General features: G+C 38.9%; 1 protein-coding gene across 3 annotated transcripts in view; it reads right to left on the minus strand.

Moving 5' to 3' along the window:
* The window catches only part of LOC144056163 (receptor-type tyrosine-protein phosphatase gamma-like), a 426,470-nt gene that overhangs the window by 97,210 nt on the left and 306,433 nt on the right, over positions 1-22,827 (minus strand). For all 3 annotated transcript variants that reach the window (XM_077572672.1, XM_077572671.1, XM_077572673.1), the window contains exons 6-7: positions 12,847-12,913; positions 2,749-2,906 (exon numbers count right to left, since the gene is read on the minus strand). In XM_077572672.1, the coding sequence (XP_077428798.1) occupies positions 2,749-2,906; positions 12,847-12,913 (225 nt within the window). The remainder of the gene's footprint in view (positions 1-2,748; positions 2,907-12,846; positions 12,914-22,827) is intronic.

The raw sequence follows: 22,827 nt of genomic DNA on the forward strand, positions 1-22,827 counted from the left end.
CAAAGTATTAATAGTGAAATAATTTGTATTCAATATTGCATATGTGTTAAAGCTGAATTCAAACTCAGGAACACTGATCACCAGCCCTTTCTCTTTACCACTCAACCACTTGAGCCATAGAAGAATCTGTGACATTGTATGTAATTGCAGTGAATATGTTAGTATATAGTGAAAGCTTGCATTGAATTTTGAATATAGAACAGATGATATAGAAACACAACTTAATAATGACGAATGACATCAGAAGTAATGGATGTGAAGTCATTTGACGATGATTAATATTCAATATTGCATTTCTAGAAAATTGTTGTTTCTAGCAGGGATTGAACCCACATCTTCCAGTGTGTCATCTGATGCTGAAAGCATTGCTGTATGGCAGAGGTGGGCATCGAGGGCCGAAGTCCTGCAGGTTTTGCATGTTGCCCTTCTCCAACACAGCTGATATATGATCAGCTCATCAGCAAGCTCTGCATAAGCCTGATAACGATCCTGTTGATTGGAATCAGCTTGTGTTGGAAGTGAGAAACCTCCAAAACCTGCAGGACTCCGGCCCTCGAGGACCGAGATTGCCCACGTCTGCTGTATGGGGACACTTGCTTTTAATCATTTCAGTGAAATTATAATGCATTTCTTGATATGATAGTCAGTTGGTTAGCATATAATCACTTAGCATAATTGCCATGGATACATTTGCCATGTACAGTCAGAGGTGGAATTTGAACTTGCAACCTCTTGGTTACTGGACAAAGGTGATGATGAGAAGTTGTATGCATGAAAGTGGGCGTGGAAAGTGGGACTTTGAAAAAGTTCAATGTCAGTCCCATTGAAAATGAATGGAAAAAGTTGATATTTAACATTAAATTATGCGAGTATGAATGGTGTAAATCGGGTATATTATGTGGTAGTTGTTTCTCTGTGAAAAAGTGCGGAGAATAAAATGCTATAATAATAATAATTATAGTAATAAGTAATAAAGGTTAGCCTCAGCATTCCCACAATTAATCAAGAATCAACAGCCAGAGATCAGGAATTGTAATTGATTGTATGTTTCCTTGTTACATATCCAGTTGTTCTGTTGTAACCCTACCTCTGGATTTTGTTTGTTTTCAGCCAATAGCATTTTAGAATGACAATAAAGAATAAATAATGATGCTTAAATAGGAGTGGGAAGTAGAGAATAGTATTGAATCCCAACCCCCTTTCTCATCAATGCTGTTACAACAAGCTTCCTTGGTGTTTCTTACACAATCTCGTTCCATATTAGGCCTCTATATTGCTCAAACGTTCACAGAAAAATAATTTGGACACTGAGATGTCTCAATCTTGTGGTTACGGAGAAGAAGAAGAATACGAAGAAGAATATGAAGAAGAATACGAAGAAGAACATGAAGACGAATACGATGACAAATACGAAGATGAATACGAAGACAAATACAAAGAAGAAGAATACAAAGAACAACAATATGAAGAATACAAAGAATACAAGATACAAAGAAGAATAATACAAAGACGAATACGAAGAAGAAGAATACGAAGAATATGAAGACGAATACGAAGAAGAAGAATACGAAGACGAATACGAAGAAGAAGAATACGAAAAATATGAAGACAGATACGAAGAAGAAAACAAAGAAGAATATGAAGGTTTGATTTGATTTTGAAAAATGACATTTATTTGCCACACTTATTTACATTCTATTCATAACACAGCTCGGCAAGAGCAATTAAATAAATAGATAAAAAATAAATAAAATGCTTTTACATCAGAACGTCACTAAAACATAGCGCCTCCTCATTCACGTCGGACAGTGCCCCGTTAATATGAAGAAGCAGAAGAAGAATATAGTGTGACCAAACATCCACTCTTCCTGGATATGTGCACTTTTTTACTTCTTGTCCGGGTGTCCATCCATCCATCCATCCATTTTCTTGACCGCTTTTCCTCACAAGGGTCGCGGGGGTGCTGGAGCCTATCCCAGCTGGCTTCGGGCAGTAGGCAGGGTACACCCTGAACTGGTTGCCAGCCAATCACAGGGCACACAGAGACGAACAACCATACTCACAATCACACCTCTGGACAATTTGGAGTGTTCAATTAACCTGCCATGCATGTCTTTGGAATGTGGGAGGAAACCGGAGTACCCGGTGAAAACCCACGCAAGCACGGGGAGAACATGCAAACTCCACCCAGGAAGGCCGAAGTCCGGACTCGATCTCACGTCCTCTGCACTGGGAGGCAGACGTGCTAACCAGTCAGCCACCGTGCTGCCCGTCCAGGTGTCCGTATTTAAAAAAAAAAAAAAAAAAAAAAAAAAATCATGAAAATGTCCGGTTTTAAGCTTTGCCTTGAGCTTTGTCAGCGGCCCGGTTTTAGCTCACTGGTAGCACTCACAAATCACAGGGTGTGGGTTCGATCCCCCCCATCAAAAATAAAGGTTGTGCTTAGAACACTATGTCATTATATATTCATTTGGTAATTCTTCAGAAGAGTTTTTTTTTTCTTTTTTTCTTACCCATACATAGGAGGGAGGCATAGTGCGTTAAATTTGTTATATTAGTATGGCATCTTTGAGTAAACTTTGAGTATCATTTCAGTATCTCGAGGCTGGGCCGAGTGTCCTCTTTTTTGGAAATGAAAATGTGGTCACCCTTAAACTAGTCCAGCAAAAAACATAGTAGAAAGAAAAGAAAAGTCAAATCAACTGTGTGTAGTGTCATCATAAACCTCATGTTGTGTGTGTTTCTCACCTGTTTGTAAGAGACATAGATTGGTCTGCTGAAGATGATCCACTCCACAACTTTACTGCAGGGAGGAGTGGTCAGGGAGCCTGTGTAGCGATAATAGCTGCCTAACGACGACGGCAGCAGATCTTTTAGGACAAAAGGCTCCAAGAAAGTCTCTTTTTCTAGAAACAAAAGTGAGGACATGTTCCAATCAGTGCATCACTATTTTATGCCAAACTATCATGACCAAGCTTTGCAAGGGTGAAGGGGAAAAAAACATGGTCTGATATGTCCTCATGTAACGTCTTATATAAGGATATGTTGTTGTCCTAGCATGGAGGCCAAAATTATTGGGAATAGCTTGTTAATATATGAATGCATTGCAAAGCTCTCTCAGATTCCCTCTGTCAAATTTGTGTCTGAATAAGTGCTCTTATCAAGCACATCTATTGGTAATGCCAATCTTTACCTCACCTCCAAAGTTGACTGAAATATATATATTTTTAAAAATCATTATTGCTGTGTGATCAGTCAGATGCCGATTTGAATCTATGTTGGACCATCTCTGCACAGTGTTTGCATGTTCTCTCTGGGATTCTGTATATTTTCTGCATGTGACAGTTTGCTAGTTTGTAGGGGTGGCTAACTTAGAAGTAGCTTGATGCTATTAGCCGTTAGGTGCTAACCTAAGCCAAAGCCAGTGTTAGCCTACGTATGCTACACAAATGTTAAGTGTAAAGCACTAATGTGTTTTGTTGTGATCTGTATGTTGCAGTTTCACGAATATGAAATGAAAAAAAAAAAGGAAGTAAAGACAAAGGCTACAACAACCACATGTTCTTTTATTGCTCGAACTCTTTCGATGTTTAGCTTGCTGCCTGGGCTATATACTGTACACAAACTGAGAGCAGAATATATTTGTTTTTAGTGCTGTCAGTTAAAGCATTAACTCATTGATTAATCACCAAAAATTAATGCATTAATCATGCATTAACGCAGATTAATCACACTATTTATTTTGACCGCAGATGATCCTTTAGCTTAACAGGAGATGATTACATTAAATGTAGCATAGGTTGTGTTGAGCAATAAACACAACTACATACGTTAAAATAAAGCAATTAATAAACGTTTGTGTATGACATTCAGAATATTTATTTATGTCAAAATATTGGGGTCATTTTTTTTTCCCCATTTTGAATTATGAAAGTAATTAACTGATTAGAAAAAGAGGAGGATGAGAGTGTGCAGTGGATCAAAAAATGTTAGACATCCTCATCATAATAAATGTTGAAAAAATTAACAGAACAGGTACTCTTCAAATTTGGTGGGCAAAAGATAAAAAGCATGTGATTAATCAAAACTCTAAGATGTGATTGTTTGCTTAAAATATGTAATCGTTTGACGGGTCTAATTATTATTTTTATTTTATTTATTTTTTTAAATACATTTTTCACACAGAAACCCCAGTTGTACGTTTCACTTTGATCTATAAAAAGTTGGAGGCATATGAAACAGCCCAAGACCTACAAAAACGTCTCTTGGAGCCATGTGTTAAACCCAAGTCTGCCATTTTGGATTTATTTTAGAATGGTGCTCCATATTTGGCATTGTCAAGAATTCGTCCAACAGATTTAACTCCATTTGACTTGAATCTGTGTGTGTTTCATCGAAAGATGTTCCCGCTGAAAAGTGAAAGCAACACTTTTTATTTTGCCGAATGCTGTTACTGTAGCTACGCTGTTTGCCAGAAAAAAATATATAATGCTGATTTGTGTGGTCTAAACATGATTAGAAAGTGTTAAATTAACATACTTGTGTCTTGTGTCGTTTGTTAGTTTTCAAGGAAAATAGGGGAAAATTTTCTCGGTTTACCACATTTCATCTTTGATCCTTTCATCCTCAACATGATGTATGGCAGATTAGTATCATGTGCACCAGTCTTCTAGGTCTTATCAAAATATATTATTATTCTTTTTTATTGTCTACTCACTCTAAATTTGGAATGAAAATGTGGATTAAAAAAAAAATTCTATATATTTATTGGACCATCTGGCAAAATCTACAAAAATATATTCAGTGCTGCTCAAAAGTTTGTGAACCCTGCAGGCATGGTCAGATTTTTTGTATTAAATATTAAAATAACCTTATTAAATGTTTAGTCATACCCCAATCTACAATGCTGTCATTGAAAATAATGGACTTGAACAAAAAGAATAATAATATTGTCATTCATTATTGAGCAAAAGTTGTTGATTTAAGAAAAAATTATGGGTGCAAAAGTATGTGAACCTCTCTTAATCAGACATTGCACCTCCTTTTGCAATGATAACGTCATCCAAACACTTTCTTTAGTGACTTATCAGTCTTTCACATCTACGTAGGGGGATTTTTGCCACTCTTTCTTGCAAAATGCAGCCAGTTGAGAGAGGTTGGATAGGCGTCTTCAATTGCCCGCTTCAGGTACCGCCACAGTATTTTGAAAGAATTTAAGTCAGGATTTTGACTGGGCACATCCAGAACATGAATCGTATTGTTCTTCAGACATTCCTTGGTTGCATTGCTGGAATTGCTTTGGATTATTGTCATGTTGCATGATCTATCATCTACCAGGCTGTAACTTCAGAAAGGACTGCTTTAGATTATGATCCAGGATTTCACAATATTCCTTGGAATTCACGATTCTCTGGACTATGTGGAGTTGTCCAAGTCTTGAGGATGAAAAGCCAGCCCAGAACTTAACATTCTCACCCCCATGCTTCACTCTAGGGTGAAGGTTCTTTTGCTGGTATGCAGTGTTGACTTTTTACCAAACATGACTGTTTTAGTTGTGGCCAAACAGTTAAATTTTGGACTCATCTGTCTACAGAAGGGACTTCCAAAAAGCTTCAGGTTTGTCCATGTACTCTCTGGCAAAGTTGAGATGGGCAGCTTTGATCTTTTGAAGCATGCACATGTGTCCCAGATGCAGCAAAAGAGGTCTGCAAATTCGTTGATGTGATGTTCGAGTTGGGTTTTTACCTGAATTAGAATTTTTCTTGTGGTTCTTGCTGATATTTTTAGAAGGTCGTCCACTTCTAGGCAGGATTGTAGTAATTTTCATTGTTCTCTAGTTGCAGATGATCTACTTCACAGTGGAATGATGAAACTCAATTTTTTTTTAGATTACTTTATAGCTTTCCCCAGACAGATCCGCTGTCACAGCCCACTTACTGAGATTCCCCTGAGATTTCTCTTCCTCTACGCATGACTGACCTGTTTGTGTTCACCTGGGTCGGACTAAAGTTATGTGGTTTTGTCTCTGTTTCAGCCAGAGATGCACAATTTCTTTTCAAAACCTCTCATTTCATTGGTCCATTTCAGTGGTTAGTTTAGCCAATTTGTCCTACCTGATCCTACTTGACTGCTTGTTTTAAGCAATGCAGCTCAGGGTTAACTTACTTTTGCACCTACATAAATTGACCAAAAACTCATTTTAATTTAGTTTTGACTACACAAATAATAATTAAAAAAAAGAACAGTGCATTGAAATGCTAAACCTATACCTGTTTATTCATATAAAATGTTATAGTTCAGAAGAACAACGAAATTAGATTGAAACAATTGAAAAATCCAAATTGCTCAAGAGATTCACAAACTTTTGAGCAGCACTGTATATTACAAATTGTTATATGTGATGTGATGAGGCTTTTGAAGCAGCGAAATCCACAAAGAATGGCTCTGAGGACACGCAGAAGATTTATAAGACTGTTGCGGTTATTGTGACGTACATTATGCATATGCAGAGTGCGCATGCAGGAGAGAGCGGTGAGAGTATGAGAGTTTTGGCCAAAGTGTGTGTGCGATTGTGTAAAGGCAGTCAGGTGGTGATGAGAAAAGTCGACCAGTTTAATGAGCATTAATGAACAGTGCAGTCAATAAAGCCACCTCTGCACCGTACCCATGCCTCGCTGGCAACCAACAACAAGCATTAGATGGCAACTCTAGGCCTGGAGAGACCTGTCCCCTGTGTTTCCTGATCAGGAGACCGAAGCAGGAAAGGTAAACAAAGGTTAACGACATGGGGCCAAATTACATATGGCATGTGGATGGATATGATCAACTGAAACTGACTGGCCCTGTTGGGACGTATAAGCGGATTCCCAAGGAGAACAATGTGGCTTGCATGTGGAACAAACAACTATCTGTCTAGTATCGCTCATAATTATATTATGATTCAAGAGTCTTAGTGTCATCCCAATGAGACTACGGATGGACCTCAGGACGATGGCAGCAATACAGTGGACCCTCCGTCATACACATATAATCCGGCCACGGTTTTGTCTCATCAAAAGGGATTCAGCCCACTGAATTAAGGTGATGCCTCTCGTCCAATCAGTGATGAGTCTGATCTCCACACCAGTACGTACCTCTTCCGGTAGGTTAATGATGATGAGTTTTTTTTATTTTGCTGTTGTGTTTTTTAAATTGCTGTTGTGTTTTGGACTTAAGGGCAACCGTCTGGAACATGATGATCAAACCTAGTTAACTCTTTGACTGCCAAGCATTTTCAGAAAAGAGAACATGTGGGTGCCAGCTGATTTAAACATTTTGACTGATCTTTCAAGGCCCACAGAAAATTTTGTGTTTGAACTATGGAAACACAGATACTACCAAATGAAAGATTTAACTCTCATCTTTCATTGGAAAAAAAAAGTTTGTTTCTACCTTACCCAGTTTTTCAGTAATCAACAATAGAAAATAGGTTAGTTTCACCCAAATGCTCAGTTTTGGACCAAAATACGGAGAAATCAAGCTTTTTGTGAAACGATATTATTTCATGCACTCTAGTGAATTTGACACCTTTTTTTTCCCCATGAATGATGCCACAAACACCTAAACAGTGCTTTACTTCTGTAAAACACTACCACCAACAATGAAAAAGTGTTTTTGATAGCACAATACGTTTATTTACATTCAACAGTCTAACAATTTGACAAAACAATTTGGCAAACTATTTACAAATGTGTGTAACTGTGGTACTATTTACAATTGTGTGGATGTTTCGACTACACAGTTTTTCTTTTTGTGTGGTATATTGTATACACTCCCCTGCGTGCAAGGGGACGCAGCAGGATTTGCACCACAGATTAGTTTCACTGCGATTGCGCCTTCGCGTGCAGACCCTACACTTTCTTGCCGGCCTTTTTTTCCGGGGAGTAGCAGGTATATACTGCAGTGTGTGTTTGGCCATGTTGTTATCAAGTCTACTCTCAGGATCATGATACGGTGACCTGGTGTTACGTCTGGCTTCCTCATGTCCTTCAGTTCCTATACCGGGTGGTAAGAGATGTTCTGATCCATCTTATACACTCCATTCATGATGGCATCGTTGTCCAGAACCAGTGTCTTCTCCGTGATCAGACTGTACCCACTCTTCCGATGAATATGCATTGGACTCCGGGTACTCTTCATCGTCCGATTGAACGTCCGCCTGAGCAGAAGTGCTCGGTTGTGCACCACGTTTTCCGGCGTTAGCATCGCTAGCCGGTGAGGCTTTACGACGTGATCGAAGCCGCCGCGTCAACGCTTCCAACTTCGGCGTCAACCTCGGAGTCACCATCATCATCATCAATGTGCTCTTTAGCATTGGTCAATGCTTTTCGTCTTTGAAAAAAATGCTCAAGCGTGAGCTGCTTGCAAACGGTCGCCATTTTCGCTTCCTCAGCCATTCTCCCCTCAACACTCTAGCTCCGCCTCACGTCTTCTACTGACTCCTACCCGATGTTGTCCAAAGAGAGTCATCGCTGCCATCTAGTGCCCATAAATAGTCATTATACTAACTCGATCTGCTTGATACTTTCAGCTCAGCTGGCTAAGGCTTCCCCCCCCCCAAAAAAAAACATAGTTAACGTCTTTTAACGTTTTTGGCGTCACTCATTTGGATTTTACTAAACGTTATTAAACGTTTTTGGCGGTCAAAGAGTTAATTTTTTCCATCACTTTAAAATTTAGTCTCAGTTTTAGTCCCGTTTCAATCATGTTTGTTAGTCTTTATCATAGTTAGACAACCTCATCCTGTTTCTGTTTAGTCCATTTTAGTCAACTATAAACCTAGCATTTTAGTCTTTATTTTAGTCCAAGGAAACATAATTTTAACTCTTTCACTGCCATTGACGTTTATAGACGTCAAGTAAAAACCTACGGAGCACTGCCAATGACGTCTAAAGACGTCATCCAATTATTATTTTTTTTTTTTTTGAAACGGGTGCGGGCAAGGCTTCCGGAGCTGTGGTGAAAGTTTCCAGCCGGTCTGTTGTGCCTAATGACTATTTTTGGCCCCTAGAGGGCAGCGATGACTCTCTTTTGACAAGATCGGGTGGGCGTCAGTAGAGGCGGAGCTAGAGCGTCGAGCAGGAGATGAGAATGGAAGACAAAGGAAAAATGGCGGCCGGTCGCGAGGAGCTCACGCCCGAGCAGTTTTTTTCAAAGACCAAAAGCATCGCTGAAAGAGCACATTGTTGACGACGATGACCATCATCGATGATGAAGATGAGGGTGGTGACTCCGTGGTTGGAAAGAGTTGACGCGGCAGTAGAAGACGTTAGCTGGAGCTAGATGGAGGAGGGAACGGGCAATGGCGAGCGTTTGCAAGCAGCTCTACACTTACAAGACGAAAGGCATCGACCAACGCTAAAATAGTACATTGATGACGACGATGATCATCATCGATGATGATGAAGGTGAATCCGAGCTTGACGGCGAAATTGGAACCGCGGCTATGACGGTGTCGTAACGCGGAGCGCAACTGAGCACGCACAGGCGGACGTTCGATTGGACGACGGAGAGTGCCCCGAGTCCAAAGCATATTCATCGGAGGAAGTGTGTACAGTCTGCTACTTGCTTTTTATTCCCCGGAAAAAAAGGCCGTCAAGAAAGTGTAACGTTTGCACGCAAAACGGACCAATGCGAAAGTGAAAGTAAACTGTTGTGCGAGTCCTGGCGTCTCCTTGCACGCAGGAGAGCATTACAAAAGGAAAAACTGTATTTGAAACATCCACATAATTGTAAGTAGTACCACAGTTGCACACATTTGTAAATAGTTTGCGAAATTGTTTTGTCAAATTGTTACACTGTTGAATGGAAATAAATGTATTTTGCAATCAAAAAACACTTTTTCATTGTTGGTGAAAGCATTTTACAGAAGTAAAGCACTATTTAGGTGTTTGTGGCATCATTCATGGACAAAAAGAAGTGTACAATTCACTAGAGTGCATGAAATAACATCGTTTCACAAAAAGCTATTTTTCTCCGTTTTTTTGTTTCAAAACAGAGAATTTCGGTGAAAGTAACCATTTTCTATTGTTGATTACTGAAGAACGGAATAAGGTAGAAACAAACTTTTTTTTTCTGATGAAAGCTGAGAGTCCAATCTTTCAAATCGGCTGGCAGTGGGGACAACCCGTTTCTGAAAACGTCTGGCAGTGAAAGAGTTAACTGTCTAGTTTTAGTCAACAAAAACTGTCCACATTTTAGTCAGGACAATCATTCATATATAAATAAATATATATATATATATATATATATATATATATATATATATATATATATATAAATATATATATATATATTTATATGTATATATACAATTTTTTTTAATGCTCGATTAATGACTGCTCCTTATTTGAAAAGCCTCAATTAAGGAGCCATTTGGACTGTGTAGCACTTCCACCCGTTCCCTGCTTTGAAAGAATGCACTCGGTTAGCTGTTAGCAACGAGCTAACCGTTGCTCCAGCTCTCTCTCCAGGTGTCCATAGGCTTTCACCCCTGTGAGAGCCATGAGCCGAATGGATCCCATCTTGTCACTTGGAGTGACCTCACTTGTTCTTTAGATGTGAAGCATGTTTTACCCAGCAACTCCCAAAAAATAACTCATAAGGGTTAAAGTGAAAGTGTCGATGTGCTTGCTTGCAGTAGAGCGCGTCACAGCGCATCTGAGAATTTAACAAAATAAAAGCATTCAACGTTGTGAAAAAGAGACACTATAACACAATTTAGCAGTAATGAATTAAATTATGCTGCATATGTTTGTGGGGACTGGTGTCAAGTCATATTTTACAATTTTAAGATGTGCAGAAGTTCGCAAGTTACTTATTGTTTAAATTAGATTGCTCTTAACTTGGAAAGAACACGTCGATTGTTCCTGGTTCCTTTGTAGTAAAGTTGTGTCATTTATTTACAATGCGCATCCGTATTCAACTTAACAAAAAAAAAGCATTCAACAATTGTGGAAAGGAGTACACTGTAACACAATTTAGCAGTAATGAATTAAATAACAATGCCTATTATTGTGGGGACTGGGGTCAAGTAGTATTTTAAAGTTTTGAAAATTTGCATAATTTCACAAGTTACTTCATGTTAAAAATTAGTCAGCTCTTAATACGAAAAGAAAAATGCACTGAGCTGTCATTGTCTTACAAATGCAATGATGCCATGTAGTGTCAGAAAAATGACCAACACAAATCAGTCACACTCAGTTTTTTTTTGCAGTAATTATTTTACATTTGTTATTGAATTGTTATGAAGTTACTGTATCAATTTTACATTTTATTGCAAATTTATAAATTGAGATATAAAATGTGTGATTAATGTGCGATTAATCGTCAGTTAATTATTGAAGTCATGTGATTAATTACGACAAACAATTTAATCGACTGACACCTCCAATATATATATAAATATATATATATATATATATATATATATATATTTATATATATATATATATATATATATATATATATATATATATATATATATATATTTATATATATATAGTCAGCAGATAATAATAATACTTTGGATTTAATGTCACATAAAATGTTCTCATCTTTTTGATGAAAAACACACAATTAAAGTATATCAACAAGTGGCTACTATGGCTCAAGCAAGTAAATTAACCAGCATTAGTTAGCGGTTAGATTAACATTATTGTTGGAACGTTTTAGCCGTTGGATTGTTACTTTTTTTTTTCTTTTTTTTTCAAACCTTTCACTGTGGATGCACCTCCTGTTTAGCCCATGTGTTTGTGCATATTGCACTCACTAGCTGAAGATTTGAAAGAGGGTGTGTCAGGGTGTGTCGGGGTGTGTCACATGACAGTGTCACAGTGACAGATTAGCAAGACAAAATTTTATAAAATCATAAATTTCGTCTTGTTTTTGCTAATGAACTAAAATGTTCATAGATTTTAGTCCAGAGTTTATTAAGTGAAGTACATTTTCGTCTCGTCTTCATTAGTCGACGAAAATGCATACTGATTTAGTCCCAGTTATAGTTAATTAATGAGGGTTTTAGTCTAGTCTAGTCTAATTTTAGTCCGGCGAAAAATAAGTGTTGACGAAATAATTTTTTGTTTCGTTTTTGTTTGTCGAAATTAACACTAATCAAATTAAGTGCATCTCATGACATTGGTGGTATGCCAGAATTTCATAATTACAGTTGAATATCAAATTGGTTTGTAGATTCAGCGTGATCCTGGTTTGGGGCATATACTGACCTTGGCAGTTGTGTGTCTGTCTTCCGACCGATTATGCTTTAGGGAGGGATGTACATAAAAGTTGGTGAAAGGCTATAGCTTGGATCATGAGCTATAGCATTATTATGTATTACCCGAACATTTTTATTTGCGTTTTCATAATGGCGGCAGTGGCTCACGGTGTAGAGATGGTCGTTCAGTAACCAGAAGGTTGACCGTTCGATCCCCGCTCTCCCCAAGTTGTGTTGTTGTGCCCTTGGGCAAGGCACTTCACACACATTTGCCTCCAGTGCTACTCACACTGGTGTATGGAAGGTGCGAATGTTTGGTGGTGGTCGGAGGGGCCGTAGGCACACATTGGCAGCCACACTTCGGTCAGCCTGCCCCAGGGCAGCTGTGGCCAGTTAAATAGCTTACCGCCACCGCAGTGTGAATGTGTGAGGGCATGAATAATGTATCCATGAAAAAAAAAAAGACTTTTTGGTTGTATGTATAACATCGGATGTTAGATAACATGCAGTACCATCTGCTATGCACGAGTCTGAGTTGATTTTCATTTGGTCAAATGATAATGGATTGTATTCTGGTGGAGTCTGTCACTCACCATGATGGACCACACCCTTTAAGCCATGAATGATAGGCTCAACAGCAGGGTTGTCTTTTCCTCCAACCTGAAACACAACAAAATATGAACTAATATATTTCAAACTGTATTTATTGTGTACTCTTGCAAAGTAAAAGTTGGCTCGTGTGTTTGTCGTCACGAAGGAATATACTTCCATTGATTGATTTGATTTCCACAAGCATTGATGATATGAGAGGTATGATTGGACAAAGGTCCTTTAACTTCTTGGGTGTAACTATCTGAAAAAACTGAAAATACATTACAGGTACATACGGCTCACTATATTCATAAAACTAAGTTTGATATCAAATACTGTTAGTTGCTGCACTACACACACAGTTGTTCATGTGCAATTCTACAACATCTTGGAAATCTGGAAATACAAAGGAAATAAGAAGCACAGTGATGATGCTCATAAATGCAGAAAAAAAAGTGCAGAATAATGGATGAACAAACAGCAGCAATCAGCAAGCTCTCAAAGACCCCCTCCCACTGAGTGATGCCATAGTAACCAAGCCACAGCAGCGTTCACTGTCGTCAATTAGAGATTCACTGTTGTCATGGAGGCTGAAACACAGTGTAAAGTGGTCTACATGACATGAGTATGTGCATACCTGAGAAAACAAATAAATTGTTACTCCTTTGCCATGAGTCAGTTAAAATGCAAAATAACCTCCACACAAATTGACACATGCAATGCTGCATATGAGGTTAGGGTAAGGAATGGGGGTAGGCAATCTTTCGTGTAGTGCACCAACTCGCCATAGTTTGTCTCTCCATCCATTTTCCACGATGCATTAGTGTTCGCCATAACAGTACAGTAGTTTCCCTATTTGTGCAGTCAGTATTCGCTTGGGTGTCACTTTGACAGTTTGGACTTCGAGAGCAGTGGCTCCATTCTATTTTGTTTCTCGTGAAGTATTGTGTGTGCGTGTTTGTGTTGCTGCGTGTTCTCCCCATGTCCAGTTTGTCCACCCGTTAGTGCCCATTTTTTCCATCCCTCCCCTCCTCCATGTGCTCCATAACATCACTTGCGTGCCACCCAGCGCTGTTTGCCATGTTGCAAAAACTCAGCACTTAATTGCAAAAAAACAAAAAATATATATATCAGGTTCATCTTACGTAAACGGCACAGCAAGGAGAGTGATGCGCGAACCCCAAAAGCGTTCAGGGAAAGAGACTGACTCACTTCCAGCGCTTTACTCAGCCTCAGCAAACATCGGAGACCTGGGAAATTTAACTTTTTTTACTCACAATCGCTACGGGGCTTGCTACTTGTATATGCAACTTGTCTATAACATTATGTACATGCTCAATTAAATTTTCACGCATGGGTAAAAAAAAATACTGTATTGCCAAAATGTGTTCCAATTATTAAAACGGTGCTTTTTTTTAATTGAGGGAAAAAAGGATGGCTGGAGTGATGAATGGCTGGAGAGAGAAAGAGAGAGAGAGGGAGAGAGAGAGAGAGGTGAAGAATAACAATTAGCAATGAAACTTTAAGACACGTTGCACGACACTTAGCAACAACACTTAACATAGACAAGTAGCAACGACACGTTGCATACACGATAGACACAGACATATGTCACACGCCCAATAGACATCGACACTAAGTAGGCATGACGACATATTTTTGGCACTAACGGAACCCCATATTTCAGTGCTGCTCAATTGATGGACATCCGACACGGTCATTTTTGGCAAGTCCCGATCATCAAAATCATGAGTGAACAGGTGCCATTTTACAGGTCAGGCCGAGGATGAGTGAAGCACTGGAAGTGAGTCATTCTGTTTCCCTAAACGCTTTTGGGGAGCACAATAACCCCCATTGGAATCCAATCATAATAAAAGCAGCAACACAAGGCAAAGTGCATTAGAATGGTTATGTGTGGATAGTTAAGTATCCTTTTTGAATTTATATCATTCCTCATGCTGATTGGCAAAACAACTGTTCACAATGGCAATTACTTATGCTAAACTCTACATTACATACAATGCTGATTTTTATTGAAAGTATTGCACTTTCAACAAGTACAATTAACGTTAATGATAAAGAAACACTATTAACACTGGTGGATGATAACATTGGTGTCATCACTATTGTATTATTCTAATGATTGAGCCACTGCTCCTAGCCAACTTATGATATGTACTTTAAGATAGCATGGATACCAACGTCTATCTAAATTCACGCTACAGTTACTGATTCAACTTCAGTATCTATAACATGTTTCACATCAAGTCAAAGTCAGTGAAGCAGCTGCAATGAATGACTCTTTATTTTCTGAATGCCTTTGAGTAGCACTAGCAGCGCAAAGAATAAAGCTAGAGACAAATTAGCCTAGCATATGAGGAAAATAGTGCCACAGAGCAGCAGATGTATAATTTATTCATAACAGACGCTTTTCTAAAGAGGGGGAGAAATGTAACATAAGTACATACTTAAACACCTCCATGGTGTTGAGTTTTAAGTTGATGCAGTTCAGTTTTATTCCACTAAAACTGACAATTATTGTATTTATGAATAACATGTGGGTTGAGGAACCCATTCTGATTACAAAATTGCATTACAAACAATGCACTTCCATTAAATGAATTTGCTGATCACTAAAGACATAAGAAAAACACAAAACACCTAAATCCACATGATGAGATCCCCCCATTGTGGCTGAACCTTAACCCGTGGCAATCCTAGGGGATTTGTCAAAACATACAGTACAAAGAAGTACCTTTGGTTACCTGTTCATCTGGTTTGCAATGTGTCTGACATACTTAAAACTTGCATTATCGTTGAAGCTGCAATGTTCTGTGTTCCTTTTTGCACAGCAAATTGGTCAGTTTTAATTTTCCAGTGTTCTATCAAATACTGTATGCAGTAAGCACTGTTATTTTAACACTGCTAGGATAAAAAGTTACACTGTTGGAGTAAATTTCCTTGCGTGTTGGGTTAGATGTTGGGTGTAACCTCAATAGCACTACCTTTACTGTTAAATTGACCACACCCTCCTTTCTGGTGAAGGAGAAACTTTCCATTTTCCAGCGCACTGTCAACATTTCAATAGCGATATATCCAGTTGTCGCTGGTGTGGCTCAGTGGTAGAGTTGTTGTTTCAGAGCGTGGGTTTGATCCCAGGCCTTTTTTACTATGTCAAAGCATCCCTGAGCGAGATACGGAACCCCTTGTTACTCATGATCGCTGTCATCAGTAGTCAAAATGTAAAGTGCTTTGAGAGCCTTCTAAGGAGGAAAAACGCTATATAAATGAAGAGTAAAGTGTAGTTTGAGTTACATTTTTAACACTGACACTAGTGCAATACACTCATAAGTGTTAAAACACCAGAGTTAAGTTTGGCGGAATGAAATGTTTAACACTGACGCTAGTGTAGTGCTATTTTTATCCGCCATTGGTAAATTTAGTCTCAGTTTTAGTCCAGTTTCAATCACGCTTGTTAGTTTTTAAACATAGTCAGCCTCATCCCGTTTTTATTTAGTCTATTTTTAGTCGTCTATAAATCTAGTATTTTAGTCTTTATTTTAGTCCAAGAAAACTTAATTTTATTCGTCTAGTTTTAGTCAACAAAAACTGTCAACATTTTAGTCTAGTTTTAGTCAGGACAATCATTTTACCCCTGTATATTTTTTGACAGCAGATAATGTTGAACATTTCAGATCTCCAACTATTTCACATAAAATGTTCTCTCATCTTTTTAATAAAAAACAACTCGACACACAATTACAGTATATCAACAAGTTGCTACTATGGCTCCATGTTATGAGCTCGTAAATTAGCCAGCATTAGTTAGCGGTTGGATTAACATTATTGTTGGGACGTTCTACCCGCTGGATTAATGTAAAAATACGTTATAACTAGATTTTTTTTTTACCGTTTACCGTCAATCCACCTTCTGTCTGCCCCATGTGTTTATGCCCCATGTGTCACTAGTTGCAGATTTGAAAGGTGTGCCACTGTGTGTCACATGACAGTGACACACTAGCAGAGTCAAGATTTGATCTCGTTGTTGTTCATGAACTAAAATGTTCATAGACTTTTTATTAAGGGAAATACATTCTCGTCTAGTTTTAATTAACGAAAATGCATACTGATTTAGTCTCAGATGTTTATTAATGAGGGCTTTAGTCTAGTTTAGTCTACACACACACACACACACACACGTGCATCCACTGCGTCCTAATTTCAAGTAAAAATACTAGTTTACAAAAAGTCAACAAATATTTTTTTCACCTTTTAAAGTCAAGAAAAGGGAGAAAGAAAATGAGTGGTGTGGTCAGAAAGGATATTAAGAGAAATAAATTCAGTCTTGTAGAATAGAAACAAAAACATGACAGACTGCTAGACAATAAGGAGAAATGAAAGAAAGGGGGACAATGGGAATTAGTGTTTTATTATTAATGTTTATCTCTGAAAGCCCACAGGCTTGTCCCTGGAGATCCTCAGCCACGGGCCTCATATCACATGGTCCTACTCTTTCAATAACCACTCTTTTTTTCCCTTCACATTCACTCATTCTCGCTCCGTCTCTCATCATCCTTCCCCACAGCTCAGCTCTCCTCTCTGTCTCAAGGGACAGGCCACTGGAGTGAGAACAAACATCTAAAAAATAAAATAAAATAAAGGCGGTAGTACAATGTGACATGTCCTCATATTTCTGTCACTGTACCACTTCTTTACTATCAACCCAGTTTCCCCTCCCACTGTCAGCCGTCCAACACTCATTTTCAATGTGCAATACGCTCTTTGAATTTTTTCCACTCCCTGCATGTTTTCGAGACATGTCTCCTTCTCCTGTCTTTGGCAGAACTAACTGCTGAACAAAATTATGACATTTTGTTTGACAGAACAATGATGTGCTGATAAGTTACCAGTGCACAAACACTAGAGACATCGTGGAAAAAATATTTAACAATGTCAGGTTCAGATGTAGACATTTATCAAATAAAGAGAGAAGAAGCATCTGGTTCCAAATTTATTACTCATGAGGACTCATGAGGAAGAGTTAACTGCAGCCTCAGTTTGATCGGTACAGAGTCTCTCTTGATTCATCATTCAAATAGTCCCCTTATATGTACTAATCGGGGCATCTGATTACATGACAGAAAGAGAAAAACAACTCCTATCACACTTCACACTCTCTAATGCGGCATGCAAGTCCAGGGACCCTGGCGTTGACGTGCGTCACGTCTTCTTATCAGTTGTCCCCACTCGGCAGCTGAGTCGTCCACTTGCAACTTCACCAAATACAATAACACTCCTTTGCAATACATAGCAATCCTAAACAGAAATTACTACACTATTACGTTGACTTGTGTTTCCCAAGAGGCAATTTACTTCAACACGGCAAATGTATAATAATCCTCCAAAATAATTCTTACATTTCCCTCCTGTTTATTCTACATTTGCCTCCAAAAAATTTTTCATCAAAAGAACTTTGATTTAAAGGTTTTATTTAGTTGAATCATTTACTGGATGACAAACTTAAACATTCCATCATGTCCCCTTTCTATGTTTTAAGTTTTAAGGTGTGTAAAATAGGACGGCAGGAGAAATTATCTCATCATTGGTTTGGTCATTAGTGTCCCCTCCATCACCATAATTTGCAGAAATAAGCAAAGGGTACATCTCTTGTAATTTAGAATTTGTGGGAGCGACGACGGTTGAGACAAGTCGGACGAGTAATGCGCGAATGCAGGGAATACAACAACATCCACACAGCACAAGAATTGAGGTGAACAGAGTCATAGAAATCATGACAGAAAATACTAAACTTTTATATTTTCCAAACGTTTTTTTTCCCACCACTCGTCCCATGCTGAGGTGGACACACCTGAGTGTTCTTTCATCTTTCGATTCAGGGTGCGCAGGCCTTCAATGGCTCTCGTGAGGGACCCATCCGGAGATGTGTTGTTTGGTATAAATGTACAACACTGGTCCCCAAACATAGCGCAAACGCCACCTTTCTCTGCCAGTAGCATGTCGACCGCAATGCAGTTCTGGAACGCCATGAGTGATGTTGCAGCCAATTGTTCTCTGACAGCTATAAATCCTTCTTCAGTATAATTCCCCAATTTTTGTACATTGTAATGGATGTAGTTGATTCGGTCTACATTTTTATTGGGTGTGACCCATATGAAAATCCTCTATTCTTGTTTATCAGTGCGTGATTTGGTGAATGAATAGCCTTCACGGTCACAAAGACCACACAACATAGTACCGCAAATCTTATCCACACAATAGCCATGTCGACCGAGAACCCCTAATTAGGTTAGGCGTCTTGGAAAACTTCACTGACCGCAGGTATTTTCAGATTCTATATATCTGCTCCCACCTTTGAATCAGACTTTCGCTCACCCTCCCTGTTGGGTTTGTCGGTTGAGATGACCTTTTTACAATGCGTAAGATGTATCCAAGTGCTCCTTGCTTCAATCTTTATGGCCGTCGGCATGGTCAGTAGCACTTGATGAGGGCCTTCCCACTTTGGAGAATTCCAGTGCTTCTTTTTGAGGCTTCGGATCAGTACCCAGTCTCCTGGAGCTACTAGTTCTTCCTGTTGGAGAGAAGCACAATCGCCTTCTGGTAGTTTCAATTCATCTCTTTTCTCTAATGTTTTTCGCATGTAATCGGCCAAACTGGCTTCGTTGCCACTGTTAATGATAATAAATAATAATAATAATAATAAAAAATTTTGAGAATAAATTAAAGCCATATGTCGTATATATTTTGTGTATCTGTCCTACCATTCCCCCTGTTGACACATGGGTCACACCATGTGTCAATATAGCGGCCCACTTATAAAGATTTTTTTTAATTTAATTTAATGTCACATTTTCTTCGATGGCTTTTTGTTTGTCATCCTGTTGGGAAGCTGATTTTTCTAGTCGTGCATTATTCCTATTGTGGGGACAGTGCCTCAAAAAATGCCCTGTCTCCCCACAACACCAACAGGTGACTTCTTTTGGGCCTGTGGCGTAGCCGCGCCCCTTGCCGGCGGGTCCTATTTTAAATTGAGGTCTATCCCTTCCTCGGCCCCTGTTTTGGTAAAAACCTTTTCCTCGTCTTTGAAAGTAGAATTCGTTCCCCTCGTTCTCAATAATAAATGTGTCTGTCTTTATTTTATCTTGCAAGTTAAATATTTTTTGTATATTAAGCTGGCCAGCAAATTCATATTTCGTTATCCACAAATTTAAATGTTTTGTTTTAGAAGGACATTGGTTTTCTACAAACTTGCAGTCCTTACATGTTAACTGTTGTTTCGGGTCTTTCTTGTTGGCTTTTTTGCTATTTGTTTTCTCCATGTTGGAGTCAGCGATTCTCTTAAGGAGATTAAACTGACTTTAAATCCCCGAACAAACAATAATGAGGTAGCGAACCTCCACTCACACCCTCTCTACGGAGTGTAAACGCGCGTAGGACACCGTCGCCCTCTTCCAGTGTTATAGACTCTCTCTGTCTCTTCACGCAACATTGACTAGTATTCTTATGGTTTTTTATTCTATCCCCTTTTCCTCAATTTTATAGACTCCCTCTGTCTATTTCTCAGTCCCCTTTTCCTCAGTTTTATAGACTCCCTCTGTCTATTTCTTTTATCCACGGAGTTTAAATACGTACAGGACACCGTCGCCCTCTTCTCCACGGAGTTTAAACGCGCGTAGGACACCGTCGCCCTTAACTTTAAACGGACACTTATTTACCAAAAATCCGCCAATGAAAATATAAGTGTCCAACCAGATGCTTCTTCTCTCTTTATTTGATAAATGTCTACATCTGAACCTGACATTTAAATAATTCTTACAAACAACGATTAAAAGAAAGACAGGCAGAGACTAAAAAAAACCCCAATGATAATAAAGTTATTCTTTATTGCGAGTTTATCTATAGTTTTCTTCTTTTGGTTTCTTTAATATTAATCAGGACAGTGCTATTCAGAGGTCAGGTCAGGTGAACCTATAACAATTTTACACACAAACTAGGCTAAGTGCAATTTCTGGAGAAATTGCGTGGAAGCTAAGCTGAAAGCTAAGATGCAGAGGTGGGCATCGTCATTGACTGGAATTGATTGATGGAAGTGCCCACCTTTTGGCGTGTGCACTTTCAGCGAATGCTTGATAGTGCAAAGCCTTGAAATAATGCACAGACTTAGCACCGAGTCGATCGCGGTGAGTACACACGGTCCTTCTCAATCCGTGTATTTTTGTGAGGCTTTGCATCTAGGGCCACATAAAGAGAAATCGAAGAATGCAAGGGCTACTACACTTTCATCAATCATCAATTCCAGTCAATGACGATGCCCACCTCTGCTAAGGTGAATGGAAAGATAAATTACGTGAAAATGACAAAGTATTAAGTGTAGTTGGAAGATAAATGAGTAAAAAGAATACATGAACTGCAATCTGTCTAAAGTGGCCTCCTGTTTACCGATCAAAAAAAACAACATATTCCTCACAGTTTGAGTTGCCAAAATGTGTGGCATAATTTCTTAGCCAGTACTGAAATGTTCCTTTTACACATCATACTACCAGAAATCACCAGTTTAGACAGATTAGGTATTATTTAGTCACCCCAACCCCAACATCAAAATATCTTGAATTTTACAAAACAGATATTTTGTAAATACTTCTGAAGAGATGAAGATTGCCAGGATAGGCTTGACATTCTGATTCAAGCGACATCTCTATTTTGGGCCTGAAACCTCCCCCAATCGTTTGATATGAAAGAACTGCCCTGTATCACAACTTCAATGCTAGCTTCCAGAAAATCTTGTCGGATTTCACGATAGCACATGCTCAAGGCTGGCAATGGTCACACAATCATTATGCAGACAAAATGCTAACATTTAACTGGCCAACCAAACAAAGCACACAATCCAGTTTGCAAAAGCTGCCGATAATAACTCCTCAAGGCTGTTAATCAAATCAAAGCTCCTCTTACTTGGCAGAGTGGAACATGGTTGGCGACCTCAAGAAGCAGCCCGTTCCCAAAGGAGACAGTGGAAACTCTTTGGCTGGACATAGCTATATAGCCAGTCAGCAGAAAAGTCCATCTTGTGGCGTAGAATGCCCCATGGGAGGAGGAGATGGAGGTCATGTATGACACAATAGAGATAAAAAAATATATATACTGCCCTGAACTTACTTCTAAACCAAAGTGCAGCAAGTTTGCAATATTCTTTCATGACAAAGTTCAAAGCATTAAAATGCAATTACACAAATTACTACTAAGCAGTCAGATTTCACACCTGTCTCTGACAAAACAAGTCAGGTTTCCATCGAAATGTTGCAAAAATTTTAAGTGAATTTTGTGAAAATGTACATGCGACTTATGCCTGTTTCCATCTTTTGCGAATAGTGAGAGGAGACTTTGCCGCAAGATGACTTACCTGAGCTGTTGATAGAGGAATTGAGCGACGTAACCAAAGGTCTTTGACCCAGTATTTCATTTATCATGTTAAAGTTCTTCACCGCTGGTAGCCATCCAACGCTTCTCAGCCATGTACCTCTGTTTGAGACTTTTCCACTTGCTTCCGAGTATTGTTCACAGCTTGTCAAAACCTTTCGCCATCATTTGGTTTTCTAACTGTTGATAAGCAGTAGCGTTTCTTCGCTGTTTTCCATCTAAAATTACATTCATGTTTTGTTCTTTAATTAATTCTAATGTTTTACTGAGTTTAAGCACTGCTCCACTCAACTTATCAAAGTTTTTTCCACCCCTCTTTAATACAATTAAAGGTACCGGATAAGGACTCGGAATCGGCCGATCTTCAAAATTAGGTGACTCGGACTCGAGTCCAAAATCGTTCCCTTGCTCATGACTCACCAATTGGCATTGGAGCAGCATTGCTAAAGTGCCACCAGGAAAGAAGTTTTCTTTTTTCCAACTGCAGTTCAGAGCCAATTTGAGAAATGGCATGGCTGCCACACTACCCCAACGTATAATACAATTTA

Source organism: Vanacampus margaritifer, chromosome 8 (genome assembly GCF_051991255.1).
Source record: "Vanacampus margaritifer isolate UIUO_Vmar chromosome 8, RoL_Vmar_1.0, whole genome shotgun sequence".
NCBI classification, from domain to species: Eukaryota; Metazoa; Chordata; class Actinopteri; order Syngnathiformes; family Syngnathidae; genus Vanacampus; species Vanacampus margaritifer.